Below are 21,293 nucleotides of genomic sequence, written 5' to 3'. Positions count from 1 at the left end.
GTGCCCAACAGATTCTGAGAGCAGTGGTGGTTAATGGTGTGTCATTTCCAGTATCTTGAGGAGAAAGAAGATTTGGAGTTGAAGTGCTCAACATTAGTGAAAGACTGCGAGATGTACAAGCACCGTATGAACACTGTGATGATACAGCTGGAAGAGGTGGAAAAGGAGAGAGACCAGGTATTGAACAATTAAAATGGGGAAAGTCAGTAGCAAAAACCTCCATCTCCTCTGCGTCACTCTGGGGAATTGTGGGGAATTGGTCCCAAAATACCATTATCAAAAAAAGTGGTTAAAAGAATTACTTGTTGGAATTTGCATTGCAGTAATTAAACATAGGATAATATTGGGTTGTTTCCACAGCTTAGCATCTGACAGGCAGGACCAAGGTCTTACCAACAGCCACTGCAGGGCTTTATGTCACTGTCAAGACACCCTGTTTACACTCTGGAGCATTTTCCCACCAGCCAAGTGAGAGCTGTAAATGAACCACCCTCATCATCGTAATTTTTAATGGTGCCACTGTGGCCCATCCTGCTTCTGATTGCTGTGTTAATTGGTCACTGGGTGCCAGTTCTGAAGCCCCTGCTCCCAACACCTCACAAACAAAGCCAGCAGCGGCAGTGCCTGGTGCTCAGATGCCAAAGAGGCTTCCCCTCCCCACCACAGGCGTTCCGCTCGCGTGATGAGGCTCAGACTCAGTACTCACACTGTCTGATCGAGAAGGACAAGTACAGGAAGCAGATTCGAGAGCTGGAGGAGAGGAATGATGAGCTGCGGATCGAGGTGGTGCGGAAGGAAGCGTGTATCGTTAACCTGGAGTGCAAACTGCGGCGGCTCTCCAAGGACAACAACTTCCTCGACCAGGTGGGGCTGAGCAGCACTGACATGACTCCTTTTCTCAAGGTTTGCTTTTACAAATATTTTAGTGTGGGAGGAACAGGGTTTTTCTAATTTGCTCCATGAATTAACTGATAAAAATAATCTCCTCCTACTAAATGTGAATGCTGTGAGTTCGTCACTATAATGTGGTTCAGGTTGTCTGTACACACCTTGAGTGTTGTGTTCAGTTCTGGGCCCCTCAGTTCAGGAAAGATATTGAGGTGCTGGAGTGGGTCCAGAGAAGAGCAACAAGGCTGGTGAAGGGATTTGAGCACAAGTGCTGTGGGGAGAGGCTGAGGGAGCTGGGGATGTTTAGCCTGGAGAAGAGAAGGCTCAGGGGAGACCTTATCACTCTCTACAACTACCTGAAGGGATGTTGTAGCGAGGTGGGTTTGGTCTCTTCTCTCAGGCAACAAACTGTAGAACAAGAGGACACAGAATTAAGCTCTGCCAGGGGAGGTTTAGGTTGGATATCATAAAAAAAATCTTTACAGAGAGAGTGGTCAGGCGTTGGAATGGCATGCTCAGAGAGGGGGTGGACTCACCATCCCTGGAGGTTTTTAAACTGAGATTGGATGTGGCACTGAGTGCCCTGATCTAGTAATCAAAGTGGGGTTGGATCAAGGGTTGGACTTGATGATATCAGAGGTCTCTTCCAACCCAGCTGATTCTATGATTATATGATTCATGCACGTGGCTTCCCAGAGGCTGCAACTCCACAGCTTGATTTTAAATGGAAGGGAAAGAAATGCAGAAAACAATTGTTTTCTACTCTGGGGTAGAAACTGCAAATACTTTTGAGGAACATGCTCCAGTCAACAGCAATCCCCACAAATAATCTAAATTACTGGTTTGGGTCTGGAGCCACATTCTGTGTGAGCTTCTGAAGCTGTGGAGTCACAAGTTCAATCAGATTACACTAAAGGAAGGTCATGAGTGGTACCAAACTGGTCTCAGAAGTAAAGTGTTTCCTTGTAATCTTTAGAGTTTGCCACGGAATCTCCCCATTACCATTATCTCCCAGACCTTCGGGACTTCCAGCCCCAAAGCCAACGGTCAGGAGGCCGATGACTCCTCCACTTCTGAAGACTCTCCAGAAGACAACAAATTCTTCTTGCCTGATCAAGCTCGTCTCAAGAGAAGAGTGAATCTAAAGGGAATCCAGGTGTGTCTGAATATGAGGCTGGAATGATATGGAGGTGCTGTTAGAAGTGACAGACAGAACACATGTTGTGGTCGTGCCTCTGGAAGTGCTGTGGTGTAAAGATAAGAATTGTTTGTGTGTGATGGTGAGCTGTCAGTTTTTGCCCTGTGGTGATCTTGAGGAGCTGATATAATCAGGCTTCAAAGACCATTTTTTGTCTCTTCTCCCCATTTTGTGTTTTCTTCTTGCTTCTGCTGTTCATTCACATTCTTGGAGCATTGTCAATAAATTGATTCTTTGCCTCCTTAACATTAGTGGGAAAAAAATTACATAAAGCCCAAGGTCCAACACACAGTGAAGGTGAAAAAGAAGCATTGGTGAAAAATCTCACATCAGCTGGAAGGAAAAATAGAAAGGAATGGACACCATTTAGAGCAAAATTAACTGTCTAATTTAGAATTAAATTATGGCAATTTCCTCTCCCCTAAGAGGAAGGGGCAGCACAGGTTGAGTTCATGGTTTCCCTGACTAGCTGCATTCACAAGCTATTACCTGATGCTACATTCATGAATTGTAAAAAATATAAAATCTAACATTCAGGGGTTTGAGGTTCCCTCTTTCTTTCATCTGCACTTGAATTGTCCCTGCCCTTCATAACCTTTCTGAGCTCTGACTGTCATTATTACTTATGGCAATAGAGCTGCATTTTTCACAATGCACACTCCAAAAGGATGCCTGTTGTATTAACAGCTGCCTGAAACCAGTCCCAAGGCACCCACTTCACCTTTTGTCTCTTTGTTCCCTCAGCAGAATCTGGGAATTGCAATGCATTTGGGCCAGATTTTCAAAGTAGTCAGGTAGCTAACCCTTCATGACTGCCATGGCATTTAAATACCTAAATATCTTCTAAATTTGGGGTCCTGTTGTTTAAAGGAGGGCAAATATATCGGAGAATAACAGTGAAAAAATGAGTGAAAGTATCTGGTTTACAGTGTGTGGCAAATACTCTGCATTTGTGCTGATTTTTGTCCTCTTTCTTTTAGATAAGTCCAAGAGCTAAATCCCCTGTCAGCATGAACAAAACATCAGACTTTCAAGGTCAGAAAGAGCACCCAGGTCTTTATTCCTTTTCCGCTGCTTTGTCTCATTCACTTAATCTCTTTAAGTTGTTTTAACAAATACGCCAACCAGCAAAATTCTTAACTAAGTCTAAGTCAGTAAAATAGACAGTTTCTCTCATAGTTACCAAGTAAAGTGTTCTACCTGAATGTCCTCTCTATCCAAAGATACCTCCACAGACACATGATGTTGCATCCCATAACTTACTTGAATTTTCTGTTTACTCCATTTTCCTCTTAAGTTTACAAACATTTTGAAGTCATTTGTGTAACATCTGTACTAGGAGTCATTATACCATTCTCTTTTTGCTGTTGGAAAAATCATTCAAGCTGAAAAGGCCTTAATCTAGTGATTGTCTAATGAGTTCTTTTGTCCTTCAGCAAAAGGGAATTAATTTTAAATCTAAAGCATTGCAAAGGCTGGGGGAAGGGGGATTGACCCACCCACCAGCCAGCTGCCAAGTTACCAAATTCATTGCTGGATAGGCAGGTTGAGCTACTTCTAATTCCTCTTGTTTCTGTAACACTGTCCCTGAACCAAACACTGTCGTAGGCAGTGCTTCCTTTAGTTGTTACATGCAGCAGAGGGACCTTGTTGTACAAAATACAATGGGAAACACGGTTTCTGCTCCAAGATATTCCATGTTAAACAGTAGGTTTGGTTGTCAGGCAATGTGCATCATTAGTACAGATCAGAACTTCTGAGGAAGGGAAGGAGTCCACAGAGACACTCACACTGTGTTTCCTGAGGGATCTCAGGCTTCTTGGTCCCTGTTGGAAATATTTTGTTTTCAAAAAAGCACAATTCAGTGAGTCAGCCTTACTGCAGACTGCCAGATTCAGGTGATGCAGGTAAAACCTAAATTCATGAAACAGCCCTTTTCAATTTGCAAATAGTATTCATAGATCTATTAAAAACATACAGAGCAGAGTTGAGAGATGAAGCTGGCAAGAGTCTGTCCTGTGTGGTGGGAATTTTCTGTGCACTGCTGGGAGCTGATGGGAAAGGGAAGGGAACTGGGTTGGGGAAACAAGAGCAGCTGAAATGGAAAGATAACCTAGAAGTGGTTGCACATCTGTGAAAGGCTCAGTATGGAAGGTGATCTGACCTGACTTTCTCTCTGTGTTCACGTGGTCTGTGGGTGCAGCTCTGAGAGCACAGGACGAGGACGGGGCCGACGGCAGCAACGGCCGCACAGACACGAGCTCCTCTGTCTCCATCAGCAACTCCATCAGCAGCTCTGAAGTCAGCAAGATTGTAAGGAGCCTTCAGATGCCCCTGGCCTGCCTGTGACCGTCCCTCCTGTTGTGGTTCAGAGCTTTCACAACCCAGCATTAGCACTTTCCAGCATCCCAGCTGTGATCACATTCAAGGCCCTTATCGGAGCTTCCCTTAATCCTTTCACCAGCATTTTTGTTAGAACCATGCTATTAGCCTTTTCCAAAATCATAGAATCAGTTTATGTTTATTTAAATATATTTCAAAAGGTATTTATGACCTCTCGCTGTCTCCTTATGCCATTTCACATTTACCTTTAGAAGAAAGAGATTTGCTTCAAAGCTGCTTTGTAACTTATTTAAGAAAATTCTAAAGTTTTTTTGAGTTCTTTAATACTTTTCTTGTCTATAAGTAAGAGCGAGGGAGAAAAGGGGTGCAGATCACAGCTGGAAATTTCTGCATACCATAGTCACTCCATTTCTTCCCTGCTTGCTGTAGCCCCATAATCTCCCAAGGTAGATATTCCATTATACATATGTGAGCACTGACACAGCAGGACAAGCAGATAGAGAGAGTGTTCTTGCCGAGTGTTAATAACAAAGAACAAAACATCTTTCTAGAACACCATGAAAAATGCTGCCCCCAGGAAATTAAAATTACGCTCAAGAATAGCCAGGAAAGAACTCCCTGCCACTTTTAATAAGCTTAGCTGGGTTAGGAATATTCTTCGGAATATCTGTTGAATGTTTAGATGACTTATACTGTCTTTCCTCTGCTACAATTCAAAGTTTAGTATTCAGTGTACTGGGAGGTTAATAATTTAATGTATAGAGTTGTATTTTTCTTCCTCATTCCTACTATTTATATATATATAAATATATAAATACATTCTACTTTTCATCCTCTTCCTCCTGTGTGTCAGCTGCGCAACACACACCCCACACATCAAGGGCAAAGTTACAATGGTGTAGTAAATCAGGCAGTGTTGTGGTCCCAGGGAAAGGTGCAGAGCCAACACAGCAGCTGTGTCTGGTGCTGGAGCACTGCGAGGTGTGAGTGCTCCTGTATGCAGCATTCTGCACAGCTAGAATCAGTTTTTCCTCCTGTCATGTGTAGAGCAGAGTACCACAGGCTGATGCTGCTGTGAGTTAGAAAGGAGAGCACATTTCAGCCAGATAACCTTGCTGACACCGTTTGGTGTTTTGTTTAAAGCAGACGCTGAGGAATCGCAATGACAGTATCATGTCGACCACTCCTGAACCTCCGGGCAATGATTCCATCGTCCGACGGTGCAAAGAGGACGCTCCTCATTGCAGGTGGGTCTCCACGCTGGGAAAACATGTCTGGAACCTGCTGGAACAAGGGAAAGGTAAAAGGGGCCACAGATGTCCTTGTGTCTGGTTCTAGTTGAAGAGCTACTGTAAGGCAGCAGGATTAACTTGCTTAAACTTCTCAAGGCTGCAGTCCTTCATCCCACAGTCTGTCCAAAACACTCAGGAGTCTCTGACAGTTCATCTGGGATGAATGATAGTGATACCCCTGCAACACTGCCTTTTTAATGTACATAAATAGAAACAGGATTGAAATGGCACCAGTGCTATCAGAGAAAGTGCTCTACCTTCACACACTGATACAGCTGCAGTTTCTGCTGCCTGTGTCTGTGTCCCTGTCCTTTCCCCTTCTCTCAAAGCCCCTCCTGCTCTGTAAAGCTGCCAAAATACCGCAGAGCTGCTTGAGCATCTGTGAGAAACAGGGGGGAGAAGTGGAGGAGGGAGGTGGTTTTTGTCAGGCTCAGGGCTCTGTATCTCAGCATAGCAATGAGGGGAGAGAGAGGCATTGCCCTCGGCTTCACCTTCTGCTGCAGCTTCCACTTCTGTGGGGTCAGGGCCTCGTGGACTTCCCCTGGCACTGAAATCAGATCAGCTGGCGAAGGGGAAGTTGGTGGCAGGAAGGAGAGAGTCCTCTCCTGCCTCACAGTTCCCTAAATGGCACTGACCCCTTTTCTAGAAGGTTTATTGCAATGCCATACTCAGACATACTGTGCTGGTGTCGGTGTCAATGGCATCCATGTGTGTATCAGAAATACCAGAAGATACTAATACAGTCCCCAAAGGTCCCCAAGCAGAAAGGGAAAACAACAAAGCAAAGCAATCTAGAAGAAAGCAATATATGTGCAGAGTTTAGGTCGTATTATTATACCTACTTTTAATAGCTAATCTCTGTTAAACTTTATTTAGATTTTTATGTTTTTCAAAACTGATTATGGGCAGACAGCCACTTCTGCCTCTCCCTCTCTGGACAGCTTTGCAAGACAGATTTCCATTGAGGGCATTCTCAGCTGGTTCTCTCTTGCAATTTTCTAGGCTGCTGAGGATTTAGGCAGTGTTTATTCTAGTCTCCCTTAGCTTCTCCAGTATTGTCCTCCAAGTCCCTTTTTTAAGTGTGTTGTATTAATTCCAGATGGAGAAAAAAGGTTGTTTTATTAATGATTTGAATGGTTCATGTTTCAGGTGCTTGAGAAGCCCTTGGCATGCCTGAACTTTTCAATATTTGCAGTATATTACAGAATGCAGTACAGATTACATGGAGGTTACTCATCCTGTGGATTTATTTCACTGTAGCTCTGACTATATTCTCTTCCATAAGTTAAGTCACTGGAAGACTGAATTGTACTGAAATCTGAAATTTCCCCTTATATTAGATACTCTTTTCCACTGACATGTGGAAGGAAAAAGTACCCTGGAGTAAGGTCTGAGTGTGTTGAGCTGATAATCACTGAAGTCAAGTATCTCAAGAACATGCACAAAAGTTCACTGCAGTTTATAACTTTGTAATGAGCCACTAAATTTTTTTTAATTTATTTGTCCTTGTAACACTGAATACTTCCTATTTTCATGCCAAGTTGCAGGTTTCACAGTTCATCTGATCTTAATTTGTCTGAGCAAAAAAAAGTGAGATCATCATTTAATGTAGGAAAAGGTATATTATTTCCCTGCTTATGCATGGTATAAAAATAGCTGATTCTCTGCAGCCTGGCTGCAAAAATTCACCCTTCATCTGAGGCCAAATATGAGGAATATCAGCTCCACAGGAGACCTACAAATCATTCTGAATGGGAAAAACAACAAGCTGTTATTTAAACAGCTTTGCAACCAAAGGACATGCTTTAATGAAGTCCTTCCAGGGAGGCTGATGATCACTCACTCGGCTGGACAGCCCCGAAATCCCTGTAAGAGCAAGGTTTTGGTGAATGTTGACTTTGTTTTTAAGGCCAACCAATCTAGTCACCTTTACTAGGAAGGGCTGTGCCAGTGGGAGCTGGGCTGGGAGCAGAGCTGTGGCAGTTTCTGTGCAAAAGCCTGGCACACCTTCATTCTGTACTGCAGGTACCTGAGTGACCATGCAAGGTACCATTAAACTGCTATAAAATGCTTCAAGTATTTCAAATCAAGCATGTAAATTACTCCTTTACTGCTGCACTTCAGTCACTTCCCTTGCATTCACTCTGTCCATCAGTGAGTTTCTGACATTTTTGATGTATCTTGGGAAAAGTCCATGGTGCAGTGTGTGTACAGCAGGAATTCATCTCGGTGCTGAAGCAGGTGTGGTGTGACACACATCCCCTTGGCTTCAGCAAAATCTTCATTCCCTCACTGCTGTTAGCAGTTCTTCCTTCTGAACCTTCTTGCTGCTTCACGTGCTTCCCATGTTGGCTGACACATATTGTCTCCCTGCCACTTTTCTACATCTTCCCTGGACCCACAAGTATGTTACTTACTTATTTTTTTGCAGCTGCACCATCACCTGGTGCAACACCTCCAAAATCTTCCTTTTTCACAGAAGTTCCTCCTTTAGAACTTAATGAAATCTGCTGAAAGCTGGGAAGTAAACAGCTTTCTCCCTCTCTCTTCCATTATCTCATGGTTTGTTTTTAATTCCAGCCTGGTTGAAGAGGACAACGACAGCTTTGGATGTGATGCTTTGGAGCTGGATGGTAAGCAAGAGATTATCATGTCTGTAATTTAACTATAGGATCTATGTGATTGGCTCCCCACCTACAGAGACTGGCAAATCACCAACTCCTGCTCTAAATAATGGGACACACAATCTGAAAATAAATGAAGTCACTTCATCATAACAAGAAAACAAAGGATCAGCTAGTGGTGAGAATGAGAAAACAATTATTGCTGAAGATCTAAATGGGAAAAGGGTTGGGGTTTTTACCTGAGGGTGGTCACACAGGGGAACAGGGTTGTCCGGAGGTGTTGACTAGTCTCTATCCTTGGAGATATTCAAAACCCAACTGGACAAGTCCTGAGCTGACCCTGCACTGAGCAGGGTGACTTTCACTTGTCAGTCTCCAGAAGTCCCTCTCCTCTTGCTGTTCTGTGACAGTGATCAGGTAGGTCCAGTATCCTGTGGATATGAATCATGCCTCTGCATCAGGAATTTCCTCCTTCACCTTTGGCTGGGATCAATCAAACATTCAGTTTCCCCTTATCCATCTTTGTGACTCTATCTAGGACTCATTTTCACTCTAGTTACTCTTTCCAGATGACAGTCATGACAGGCAGTCACATGGAGCTCCTTCAGTGCACTCTTCCTCTTCTTCTCACCAGTCGGAAGGCCTGGATGCCTATGACCTTGAGCATGTCAACTCCCTGTTTAGGAAGTTCTCTCTGGAAAGGTATTGGAGATCACAGAAACTGAGGGGAGATTGCTATAACAGGAGCCCTGTATTTATCTATTAGTTGCTGAAGATGTGGCAGGAGTGATGTCACAATTTGTTATTTGACACAAACATCTCATGATGCTGTGCTAAGTCCTTGCTGCTTTATGGTGGCAGCAGTATAACATGTTATCTTGGAGCCCTTTCATGTCCTGTAATCCCATAAAGGTCATTCTAAAATCTAAAAAATTCAAGGCAGACAAAATTTTCTAAAGGCTTCATTTATCCTTGTGATCTTGCTATCTTCCTGCAAGAGGTTGCTGAGTGCAGTACTGTTACATACTGAGTTATTGGGTTCTGCCAGAGCACTTGAAGCTATCCAGATGCTCTTCTGCAGAACTTGTGCAGCATCAAGAAGGATTTCTTTTAGAGTCCTTAGACCTTAGTGCTTGATAACACTTCAAGTTTATGTATCTCTCATTTATCATGCATTCAGCTCAGACAGAGCTAATTAACTGTGTGTTCCTCTCATGAGCACAGGCCCTTCCGCCCCTCTGTCACGTCCGTGGGGCGCCTCAGGACCTCGTGCCACACCATCCAGCGGGTGACGCTGAACGGGGACAGCCTCAACTCTGAGATCACCCTGGTGGGCGGCAATGACAGAGGCAGCTTCATCAGCTCTGTCAAGACAGGGTCACCTGCAGAGAAAGCCGGCCTTCGGGAGGGCCACCAGATCCTCCTGGTGAGCAGCAAAGAGTCTCCAAGCAGAACTGCATGTCTGCCCACCTATAGTTGCTACATAAGTTCATCAGTTCTTTTGCTAAGTTTCCCTTTGCTCAGTTTTCTCTCCACTGCAAATGTTCCCCAAACATTTTGCTATTAAAGTGTCTCCAGGGGACAAAAAAACCACCCTGCAATTTATATTCCTGCACTACTTACTCCTGGGAAGCCTGGGATTGCTGAAGTGCTGCAGTTTTGTTGACTGCTGGCATTCCTAATTTGGGAGAAAATAAATTAAATAATTAGAATGTAATCCATATCTCGATAGCAAAGTGTCTGCACTGTTTAATCAGAAAAAGATTATGGCACTTAAAAAAATGGTATAATTGACTTAGAGATTGAACCTGCACTAGAGAGTAATATTTCTTTCGTATCTAGTTGGAAGGCTGCATTAAGGGGGAAAATCAGAGTGTTCCCTTGGATACTTGCACAAAGGAAGAGGTTCACTGGACAATTCAGAGGTGCAGTGGTCCAGTAACACTCCAGTACAAATCAAATCATGAAGGTAAGACCAGAAACATTTCTTAGCTCAAATAGTCAAAGGTCTGTTATAGCAACTTGTCTGGAAGAGAATGACAGAACCAGAACATCCTTTGTGTTGGGATAAATCTGGAGAATGCCACTGGTGTTAATTACAGCTCCTCTTTGGAACTGCTCCAGCTTTAGCCTTGTGACTGAGAAGAAGCAAAGCCCATATGCTTGTCCCTACAGGATTCCGAGGAATTTACATGGTGGGCTCATAACATGACTCACAAAACACGTTCGAGCTTATTTTTCTGTACAGGTTTCTGCAATACAGTGTGATGAGCTGAGTGGTCTTTATCCAGCTGGTCCATTTAGCATTTACCTGATGGAGTTGCCCTGTTTATTACCTTTGTGGCTTTATCTTATCTTTAACAGCTGGAGTTCATGTTTGGCAGACCGCATTTGATTTCAGTGTTCAGGGCCTATAATGATAATTTCAGGTTATGGATCAAAAATTACATTCTAAACCCCATTTTTTACTGGTGTATATAAATTGGCTGGGTTTTTTATGCTGGTTAGAGAATTTCAGCTGCATAGATCATGCAGAAAGTGATGTCTTTGATTTGCTTTGATGTTTTCAAATTTTTTTGAGCACCACTTAACTGCAGATAAAGCACGTTACAGATTCTGGGAGTGCCAATTAGAGTTAATAATAAGAAGAATAGCTTGCCATTAAATTGGGGGCAGAATTCACACTGTACTTAGAGGACAGAGCTATGGCTGTGTCTGTGTCTTTGTCAAGAAGTTCTCCATTTCACAGGTCATGGGTGGAGTGCTGGAAATGGAGTTACCTAAAAGTGGAATTATGACAAGAATATTCCCACAGATCTGACACCAGCAGTGTGAGCTGCCCCTGAGCCAGTGCCCCACCGGTGTCTCCAAGGTGCAGGCCCATGGCTTTGCTGTACCCAGCTCTCTGCCAGCACAAACCCTCTCGAAGGAGCCTCAGGAGCTTGTGCTGTAGCTTCTCACAGAGCATTCCTGGGAATGCAGCAGCACCGAGGTGAGAGGTCCTGCCTCACCCCTTCCCTCTGCTGCAGGTTACCGGAAGCTGCTGGCGGAGCTGGAGGCAGGGCTGATCACCTCGGGGGACTCTTTCCACATCCGCCTGAACCTGAACATCTCCAGCCAGCTGGACTGCTGCTCCCTGTCCGTGAGGTGTGACGAGATCGTGCACATCCTTGACACCATGTACCAGGGCAGGTGTGAGTGGCTCTGTGCCAGGGTGGACCCCTTCACTGACAGGGACCTGGAAATGGGGACCATCCCCAGCTACAGCAGGTGAGTGATGCTGAGTGACCAAGGCAGAGAGCAGTGGCTCTGTAAACAGGGAGAATTACTGCTGTAAGGAAAGAGGTGTATGTCTTAATTTTTGAGATAAGGGCTCGTGATGTTGAACTGTACTATGAGCTCTAAAGCTGTAGCATAGAGACTGAAAGAATAACGTGGGTTACTCAAGAAGTATTATAGGAAAATATGCCATGGAGGTGCTTTAATCCTTAACTACACTGCAGTCCTGCTCATTATTTTGTTCCTGCCTTTGCTGCATGTTTCGCTCAATCCTCACTGCTATTCAGTCATTTCTGTAGGCACAGACCTATTACAATCCAACTTTCTTGTGAGTGATTTCAAAAATATCTTGATCAATGTGATTCCATCCTTTCTTTTAGAGCCCAGCAACTTCTTTTGGTGAAGCTGCAGAGGTTGATGCACAGAGGAAGCAAAGATGAGACAGAAAGCTCCTATAATACCCTTCGGGCACTCCGGGTAAGTATCTACAAACAAGGTCTTTTTAACACCTGATACTTCCCTCCTACTTGTTTTTCATTTTTCATCACCAGTTTACAGAAAGTCCTGTTTACACTCTGTGAAGGTTTTGATTGTGCCATGCAATGGGCACTTTGTCTGCTTTAAATAATATTATCCCTTGCAATGAACGTAGCTCTGACTCACAATCAACCCTTCCAGCTCTGAGGGAGTACACTTTACAAGTCAAATCTCTGTTCTGTGCTTTAGTTAGCCCTTTTCATTCTCAGCCTGTAAACCTCTAATACAATTTGATATGCACATGAGGAAGAAGTTGTGTCCTTGGAGTTAATAATCAGAATTATTTCTCTCCTACTGTGAACAAACCTCTAGCCCACAGAGCCCGTTGTCCCAGATTAGAAAGACCTGTCTCTCCCAACTTACATGCTATGGAGAGAATTGGGATTATCAGGTCTTCACACACAACAGCTCATCTAATTTCTCTTTTCCCATCAGAGAAAATAATTTGAATTTTGTTTTCTTAGACCCAAAACTTCCATGTTTACATAATTAAAACTACCTTCGAGGTGTATTAGTTACCAGAAGTTATTTTTAGAGTCTGGGAGATGTACATGCCCTGAACATTTTCAGAGGCAGGTAGACAGTGCTTGTGCTTGATTTCAGTCAAAGTTAAGTGTCACACATTCCTTCTGTACTCGTGTCCCCACTGATCAAAGGGACAGAGATCACTGGCAGAGGTGCTAGTGAAAGCAAGAGCTTGGCATGCTCTTTCTTGGTGCAGAAATTATCTCTTTCTTAAGGCATGGAGAGCAGTCTCCTGTGAAAAAGGTAATGTGGAAGAGAAGTGAAAAACCAGTAATTCTCAGTGTAGGCCATGCTATGTCTGCAGTTTGTTTAGAACATCCTATCTGGAATGGATATTATTCACTATCTTTTTAATTGGAAATATAAAGTATCTCCTTCTGCTTGTTTTTTTTCCTCAAATGTTGTGATTTAAAAAAACAATACAAAAAAGAGACTGGGGAAGAAAAATTCCTGTGTTATTTTTCACTAGAATACTTTGCAGCCAGAGGAGCCTGCCCAGCAGAACGACCCAAAAACCAGCCCTCGCCTATCCAGAGCAAGCTTTCTTTTGGGCCAGATTTTACAGGTAATAAACTTCAAATCCCCAGTGCAATGTCTGAAATAGTGGATCTGAACAGTAGGTATTCTCAGGCTATCCTAATTTCCCCAGAAATCCCAGCTCAGGTATGGAGGGTGGATTGGAATTTATTCCTATCAAAAAGAGATTTAATACATGAAAGAGAAGGATGGGTTGTGTTTCCTCTGGTGATGCGGGTGTTTCTTTTTAAGAGTGTGCCTTCCTTCACTGAGGTACCTTGAAGAATCCCACATCTGCCATCAGAGGCTGAAATGTGCTTTACTTGAGCCATAAGGACAAATCCATTGTGCTAGACCAAATCTCCAAGTCCATGAGATAAGGCTCCATCAGAAAATAGTCCTTTATTTGTGGGTCAGTGACTCTGAGCGAGACAGAGACTGTGTGGGTGAAAGATAAAGCCTTGTGAAGGAGGGTGGTTGTGAAGGTTAACAAATACACTGGAGGAAATAATATTTCGATAGAAGAACAGTTGAGTAGATGAAGAAGGAAAACATGAAGCCTATTTCTCATGTGTAAAATAAATGTAAAAAGATGCCATTTGGGAGGTTTTAAGTCTCTCTGGTAGAGCAAAGAAGAGGCAGTTTGGGTATAACCTGTGATACATTTGTGCACATACTCTGGGTAGGTTATTCTGCTGAGGGTACATTGGTGCTTGTACTGGTGATAGTAGGGAGCTTTGTGAAAGGAAAACATGCCTCTTAAGAGCAGAGAACAAAACAAGAAATCCCAAAGGGGATTAACAAAGGTTTTGAATCATATCTATGATATTTAAAGAGTCTTAGAATTCAGTCAACAGATCCGTGGAGTCCTCTCTTTGATAGACATGGGTAATTCAGATCTCACAGGTAACACAACAGCTGATGAATACAGGGGAGAATAAACAGTGCAAGAAATGAGGGTCAGATCTCTTTTTTTGTTCATCTTTTCAGTTTGTCAGTAGGTCTGAAAACAAGTACAAACGTATGAACAGCAACGAACGAGTGCGCATCGTCACGGGCTGGCCCTCCGGCCTGGCACGCTCCTCTTCTGAGGCAAAGAAGCAGCTGCCTGATAAGCTAGAAGGTATGGATATAAACCAGCTTTTACACACATGGCACTGATGCAAAGGCCTATATAAACATGTCCATAACAGCATGGCTGTGAAAAATGTTATAGGTTTTGCCTGTCATCAGCATTCGTGGTCCACTCTGCGAAAATTCAACAGTGTTTGTGACTGAAACTGATTTTGCTGAAAGTGCTTGGGGCACTCAGACTACATGAGCAAGTTTAGGACACTGAAATTTCCTCTTTGGCTGGAAGTTCTTCCTAGGTGTTTTCTTGCTTTTTGTTCAAAAACATTTAACTCGAAGAAAGTCAAGCAAAGAAGCAGAAAGAGTCTCCAAGCAAGTGTCATGTTGAAGAGATTATGAACTAATCTCTTGAAAGCAAAAGGCACTTGAATTATTTAGTGCTAGGCTGGACATCATGCTGATGCATACATAGTAGAGACAACCCTGGCAAAAAGGAAAGGAGGACCAGTATGACTGACCATGCCATTTCTGGTTCTTGTGTTTTTCCTTCTTTTTCTCCAAATATTGATGGAGAAAAAAACAGAGGATAAATGTCTTGTTCTTTACTTAGATTTGGATTCTGAAAGCGAAATCAATAAGAAGCTCAGTCTGATCCCTTATAGCCTGGTGAGACCAATCCACTGTGAGCGCAGGCGCCCCGTGCTTTTCAGCCCCACCATGCTTGCCAAACCCTTGGTGCAGAAGCTTCTCAACTCTGGAGGAGCCCTGGAATTCAACATCTGCAAGCCAGGTAATGGGATAAAAGAGGGCCATGACTGTGGACTCTCAGTGCTGGAAATACAAACATATATATGCGCGCACACGTAGGGCCATGAGCATGGGAGAGTTGCTTGAGGTACTTCAAGTCACATCAGAGTGATGTGTAGCTGTAAATCCTGCTTTTTTGAGACTATCTGAGATATTTGAATGTTTTTGAGACAGCCAGTGCACATGGTTATGAGATTCTGTGTCTATAAATATTATCCATGTGTATGCTGTGTGGTTGCTAGGCTGCCCCTCAGAGACTGAAATGCTGCGAGTGCTCTTTCTGTTTGCATACTGTTTGCATACTGCATATCTAGGCAATGTGAAATTTTGATTAATTTGTTTCTAGTATTTGCTATTATGAGGAATATCTTCCCTAGAGCGACTTTAGGTTTCTGTCTCATCCAAGCTGTGAAGATTGTGCATTTGATCTACTCGAAAGACTGATTTTTTTCCATGCTAAGTATTTACTATTAAAGCAATAGCAGTACCATGATGGCTGGGGGGCAGGATTGTACACAACACAGCATTAAACAGAGCTGACGTTTCATTTTTGCACTAATATTGAATACCCACCGCACGAATGCAGCCTTACAGTCATCCAGACAGAGAAACTGAGAAGTTAAGTGTTATAATAAATATCCCTTGTCTTGCAACATAAAACAAAAGCTTTGATGTAGAGCTGCAATTCACAAGGGGGCTGGTATCACACATTGCAACCTAAGCCAAATTTTTTTGAAACTTTAAACACAAATGTTGGAACACTAAATCCTTGCTTTTGGATCCTGTGCCGAAGAGACCTTCTTTTTTTAGCACTTCTCAGCATCCTCCATCCCTGAACTGTTACCATATAACATTAGGTGCTGGAATTGTATTTACTGTTTTAATTTAATGCCTTCATAGTGCTGTAGTAATTGCCCAAGGACTCATTGGTGCAGGATATAGCTGAGATGCTCAGCTGTGATCAGATTAGGCTTTAATTGAATTCAATGGAAGAAATGAGGCAGCTGTTAAGACAATTCATTGCTCGGCTTCCTTCCCTGAACCACCCTTACATCCCATGTGAAGTATTATTGGATAGTTTTCCACGTGTCCTGCTGCTGTAAACTTGATTTTGTCCCCATCCACATCTCTTTCTAGATATCGTAACAAAGGAAGAGTTCTTGAGGAAGCAAAAGACAGAGACTGTCATCTTCAGCAGAGAAAAGAACCTGAACACATATGAATGTATTGTACCTGCCAACATCGAGGCTGTCACTGCCAAGGTGTGTGGAATCCTCAGTGTCCCCTCACCAGGCTGGCTGTGAATCTGTCTGCAAAGCCTTGAAGAAGGCTCAATGTTTTCTCTCTTGCCCACTTTCAGTCTCAGATTTGTATTTATTCCCCCCAATGGCTTTTATTTGTGCTCTGCTTTTCCTTTTCCACCCTCAGCCACATCCTTTTACATTCTCGCGTATTCTCTGTGATAACCCACACTGATGCAGCAAAACATCCTTTCATTTTCTGTGCTCCATCCCTTATTCGTTTCCTTTTCATATCATAAGCACATATGAATACACGAGAGAGTAAGAGATACAAGGACCTAGACAAAGGAATGGAAAGCCTGAAACCGAGGCATGGGGGTGTACAGAACAAAGATAACAATGCCAAAGACAGAGATCTGATGTCAAGTACAGTAGATTTGATGCACAGCATGGAAAAAAAGAAGAATTAAAGTGATGTTTTTTCTCTCACAAGTAGTTGCAGTAGATGTTCTTTCTCAACAAAGAGCAAGTCTATGTGTTTGTGTCTATATGTAAAACTGGTATTTTATCATACTTTTCATCTTTAGAGCAAACCATTTCTATTTAAACCTTTTTAGAAAGCTGTTAAGCTTAGCTGTTATTTGTCAGTCTAGGTTAAACTAGTAGGAGGAGTTGGACTTTAAATGTATATTTGATTAGAAGGTTTTAAATCAGTACAGTGGTAAATAGAGAGCTTTCCAGCTGACCCCATAAGGGATAGATGCCTTTATCCTGAGATTCCACTGCAGTGAATGTTCCTTTGTGACACTGTTATGACTTTGTTTTTAGAACAAGCATTGTCTCCTGGAAGCTGGAATAAGCTGCACAAAGGATTTAATCAAAGCCAAGATATATCCTATTGTTCTCTTTATCAGAGTCTCAGAGAAAAACATCAAGAGGTTCAGGTAACATATCAAACCTTTTACATATTTGATGTTCCATTTTATTCAGTGAATAACTCCCAAGTCCAATAATGTTCTCAGTGAGAGAAATAAAGAACCTCATCTCTTAATGTATGTGCCCTGTTTCCTCCCATGACTCCTCCCTGAAATCTTACAGTCAGAGAAAGCAGGAATTCCCCAAATCTAGCAGTCTTTCACTGTCACTGGTAGCAATGAGCATTGTGGGAGGATGAGACCGAAGAATATGTGGTTTTCTCTGTGCTCAGCACTCCCCCAGCATTTCTTAAGGTAATGCTGGCTGGAAGAGGGAAGGTCGTAAACACTTGCACTCTCCTCCATTCAATCCTCTTAAATTGTTTCCCCATAGCAAATATTTCTCCTTGGGGCAGCATGGAGGTGAGCGGAGGGTAGACCTGGAGTAGCTCTGTTCTGCACTGCTTTTATTGCTTGTGTATAGTTAGTACAAAATAAACTCTTGATGGGACAGCTGGGACTGCAGGATTAACTTCAACTGTAAGCCATTTATTTCTGGTCTGCTCATTTGATACAGGAAACTCTTGCCGAAGCCAGAGGCTGAGGATGAGTTTTTACGTATGTGCCGCCTCAAGGAGAAGGAGCTGGAAGCACTTCCCTGTCTTTATGCCTCTGTGGAGGCAGATGCTTGGAGCAGCATTGAGGATCTCATCCGGACAATAAAAGACAGGATCGGGGAAGAGCAGCGTAAAACCATCTGGGTGGATGAAGATCAGCTGTAAAAAACAATAAAGGGGAGCTCTTTGGTGACCAAAGGACACATCCAGGTGGAGCAGAGGCTCCCAGAATGAGGTGCCCGGAGCTCACTCCTGTTTCATCCTTGCTGGCTGGGGACTTCCTGCTGGTGGGATGCATGTCTGGAATGGAACTGGAGCTGTGTTGAAGAGCCAGTGTCTCATGTGCTGGGATCCAGGCTGTGGGTCAGACCACAGCCACCACCACAGTTTCTGATCCAGCAGCTCTTCAGGGACAGCAGATGTTTAACATGTGAGGACAAGGATGCTGAGAGCGAGCTTGGGGTAATTTATTATGTTAAAAATATGGATCTCATTCGGCTCATGGAACACTTCTGATGAGACCAAATGAGTGGAATCTGAGAAGACTAAAGCATGAGGATTGGGCTTACAGGATAAGGAACTGAGAGATGCTCCACACCCCTGAGGTGAGATTGTGGACATACCCAATGGAGGAAGCTGAAGACTGCTTGGTAGCAGCAGCAACACAACCACTGATGGCTGGAGCAGCTCTGTAGCCCTGGTCTTCCATAACCATTTCAATCAGAAGAGAAGAAAATAGCTATTCTTCCTGGCATTAATTAAAATGAAAACTCCAATTTTATTTAACAGTTTTGCAGGTTTCCTTTGTAGTCTTGGCACTTACAGGAAAACAGACTCCACTGTCCTGGTGGCACATCAGATCTTTCCAGATCAGGCAGTGTTTCATTTAGCTTATCCCTGCATTTGCATCATGTTCATTTGTACATCTCTCAATTTTTAACACTTTTTCACTTGTGGAAAATACCATGGTGCTTTCTCCAGACAACAAGTTTCTCTGTTCCTCCAGTGAAATATTTCTGTACAACCTTACTGCCTGCCAACATGCCTGCTCTCAATAGGAGGGACTGTTCTGAGAAGAAGCAAAGGAGAATTACATAAGCCAGTAATTGCTGTGAACCACTCAGTCCTTGACCTCTGTGTTGTGATTGACAGTGAGGGGACCAGCAAATACCACACTGTGCTGTGGCCAAGGAGGATTCTTTCAGAAGTGTGTACATGACTAAGGAGACACAGCCCATTTTGAAAGGCACTTAAGTCCTTGGAGAGTTTAAGTTCCACTGATCATCGGTGGGACTTAGACTCCTAAATCTTTTCAGTCTTTTCAAATCTTTCCTCTATACATTAAATGCTGTATTGAGATTGCCAAATTGGTTCAATAAAACTGACCCGATAATAACGAGTCGTGCAATTGCTGATCTGAAACGCAATAAAACTTGACCTACAGATGAAGAGTTATACATCCCATTGTCCTCAGATCCTTCACTCCTTGCCTTATCCTTATCCCTCCTTTCTAAGATGCCTTTAATAACAGGTTTAACTTTGCTTCTGTGTTCATCCCAGGTGCCCCATCTTGGGGCTGCAGGCTGGTGTGCAGCAGCTGGCAAGGCAATGCAAGCAGAATCCAAACAGAACATCTGGCCGGGTTGCCCTCACTAGATTAGCTACTCCCTTGTCTTTGCAATGAGCTCCTGATGCTGTGGGTGTTCCCCAGGTAGACTGGATTTGTTCATGTTGGCTTGTGGGATTGTGCTTTTCTGCTCTCCTCTTTTATGCACATCATTTTTTAACTAATGGAACCTTCTAGAAGTAATTTATGTCACTTTACATCTAGTTTGTGCTACTGTGTTTCTCAAGTTATTAATGTTTGAAAGACTGTTCATAGCTAGCACTTCCCAGAGAATAGCTCTTTACCTGCCCAGTGCCATCTGCTTGGACTGTGCAAGCAGGGGGATACTCCTATGTGCAATCTCCTCACAGAAAGTATGAGCTGCACACAAAATTTGCAACTCCCTCCAGGGCAAAGAATAACAACCAGTTGGGGTATATATAGAACAAATTGGATAATTCTTCAGAGAGCCTCTGTAGCTCAAGCAGAAATAAGAAAGTATCAGGTGAAAGAACTAAGCCTTCCAGGAGCATTTTGCATTCATTCCTAATGTCCTGATAAAGCAACCTTGTGTAACAGCTGCCTGTGGTTTGCTCCTGCCCCTCTTGTGAAAGCTTTTGAGTCCACAGCTGAGCAAGGGGAGGGGCTGCAGGAACATTTCTCAGCTGCTTCAGCAAAAAGTTCAGCCAGGTCAGCGTCAGATGCCTCCAGGAGCAACCAGCTGACTGCCCACCGGACAGAGCGCTGAGGATGTCCGTGTCCTACTGGCTGTGCCATGGGGAGCAGAACCATCTGCTGGAATGGCTGGAACAGATGGCTGGTGGGGTGGAGGGGATGGAGTACCTCAGACTGCCATGGTTGATCCTGCAGCGATCTTATCTCACCACAGCTTTGTGTCTGAGCTCTCTTTATACAGCCAACAGCTGCAGATGTGATTTATCCCACTCCACCTTTGGCACAGGAAAGGCAGATGCCAAACTGGAGGAGGTTCCTTTTGCAATGAACAGAGACACACCTCCAAAGAGCTGTTTGTCTGACTTACTGTAGATGGCTATCTAAGGGTGAGATGAATTGCCCTCTGAACTGTCTGGGGTTTTTCATACAGTACAGAGAGAAACAAGAGAATTAGCCTGGCCTTTAGCATTTAGCTAAATGCCTTTAGCATTTTGATCTGTAATTTAGGACAGCTGAACCACCTTATGGGAAAAGTGGAACTGGAGATTGTGGCAGAGAACAAGAGATCTAACTGTTTCTGTGAAATGAGAGGAATGAATACATGGAACAGTCTTTTCTTCTCTGTATCCAAGTACATCTGTAAATTCCCAGCTCTGCAGGTGCTGTCAGACATTGTGGTTGTCTACTCATGTGATGCAAAGCAACCAGACCCTGCCAAGTGAAGTTCATGACACAGCTGTGTGCTTGTTCCCTGCACAACCCTCATCTCTCTGTGATGGTGGAGAAGGGCTGGAAACTCTGTTCCCTCTTTACTTCTGGGTGTGAAGTCAAAGAGCAGGTCTGTACCTGAAGTTGAGCTGCAGAACAGCCCCAGAGTAAAGGGCCACTGTCATTTACACTGGCTGGGAGGTGCTGCTGCTCTGGATCTAAGTGCTGTCTCTCTGAACTGGAGGGAATTGACCTCTGCATCTTTTGAAATATATTCAAATCTCGAAAAGGGGCTGTAATTTTCCCTAAATGTCAGAGAGCTGGAATCTGTGAATTCCAAGTCCTGAACTGACAGATTTGAAATGCAAACTTGGAACTTGGGCTGTAGATCGTTGTGGTATTCTGCTAAATCCCCCTGTGAGGTGTCACTTCAAGCTCCCAGACACTTCCCT

General features: G+C 43.5%; 1 protein-coding gene across 4 annotated transcripts in view; it reads left to right on the top strand.

Moving 5' to 3' along the window:
• The window catches only part of CARD11 (caspase recruitment domain family member 11), a 44,760-nt gene extending 25,476 nt beyond the window's left edge, over nucleotides 1–19,284 (top strand). For 3 of the 4 annotated variants that reach the window (XM_071571189.1, XM_071571190.1, XM_071571191.1), the window contains exons 7-24: nucleotides 52–177; nucleotides 667–864; nucleotides 1,865–2,044; nucleotides 3,067–3,139; nucleotides 4,290–4,399; nucleotides 5,573–5,676; nucleotides 8,302–8,354; nucleotides 8,915–9,047; nucleotides 9,570–9,771; nucleotides 10,188–10,314; nucleotides 11,375–11,615; nucleotides 12,005–12,101; nucleotides 13,156–13,251; nucleotides 14,193–14,325; nucleotides 14,884–15,063; nucleotides 16,218–16,342; nucleotides 17,150–17,265; nucleotides 17,813–19,284. In XM_071571189.1, the coding sequence (XP_071427290.1) occupies nucleotides 52–177; nucleotides 667–864; nucleotides 1,865–2,044; nucleotides 3,067–3,139; nucleotides 4,290–4,399; nucleotides 5,573–5,676; nucleotides 8,302–8,354; nucleotides 8,915–9,047; nucleotides 9,570–9,771; nucleotides 10,188–10,314; nucleotides 11,375–11,615; nucleotides 12,005–12,101; nucleotides 13,156–13,251; nucleotides 14,193–14,325; nucleotides 14,884–15,063; nucleotides 16,218–16,342; nucleotides 17,150–17,265; nucleotides 17,813–18,017 (2,499 nt within the window). In that variant the 3' untranslated portion in view covers nucleotides 18,018–19,284. The remainder of the gene's footprint in view (nucleotides 1–51; nucleotides 178–666; nucleotides 865–1,864; nucleotides 2,045–3,066; nucleotides 3,140–4,289; nucleotides 4,400–5,572; nucleotides 5,677–8,301; nucleotides 8,355–8,914; nucleotides 9,048–9,569; nucleotides 9,772–10,187; nucleotides 10,315–11,374; nucleotides 11,616–12,004; nucleotides 12,102–13,155; nucleotides 13,252–14,192; nucleotides 14,326–14,883; nucleotides 15,064–16,217; nucleotides 16,343–17,149; nucleotides 17,266–17,812) is intronic. The other variant, XM_071571188.1, reaches the window with a different exon arrangement.
• Nucleotides 19,285–21,293: the final 2,009 nt, after the last annotated feature.

This window comes from Pithys albifrons, chromosome 16 (assembly GCF_047495875.1).
Source record: "Pithys albifrons albifrons isolate INPA30051 chromosome 16, PitAlb_v1, whole genome shotgun sequence".
NCBI lineage: Eukaryota > Metazoa > Chordata > Aves > Passeriformes > Thamnophilidae > Pithys > Pithys albifrons.
This window is presented reverse-complemented; position numbering and strand designations above follow the sequence as displayed.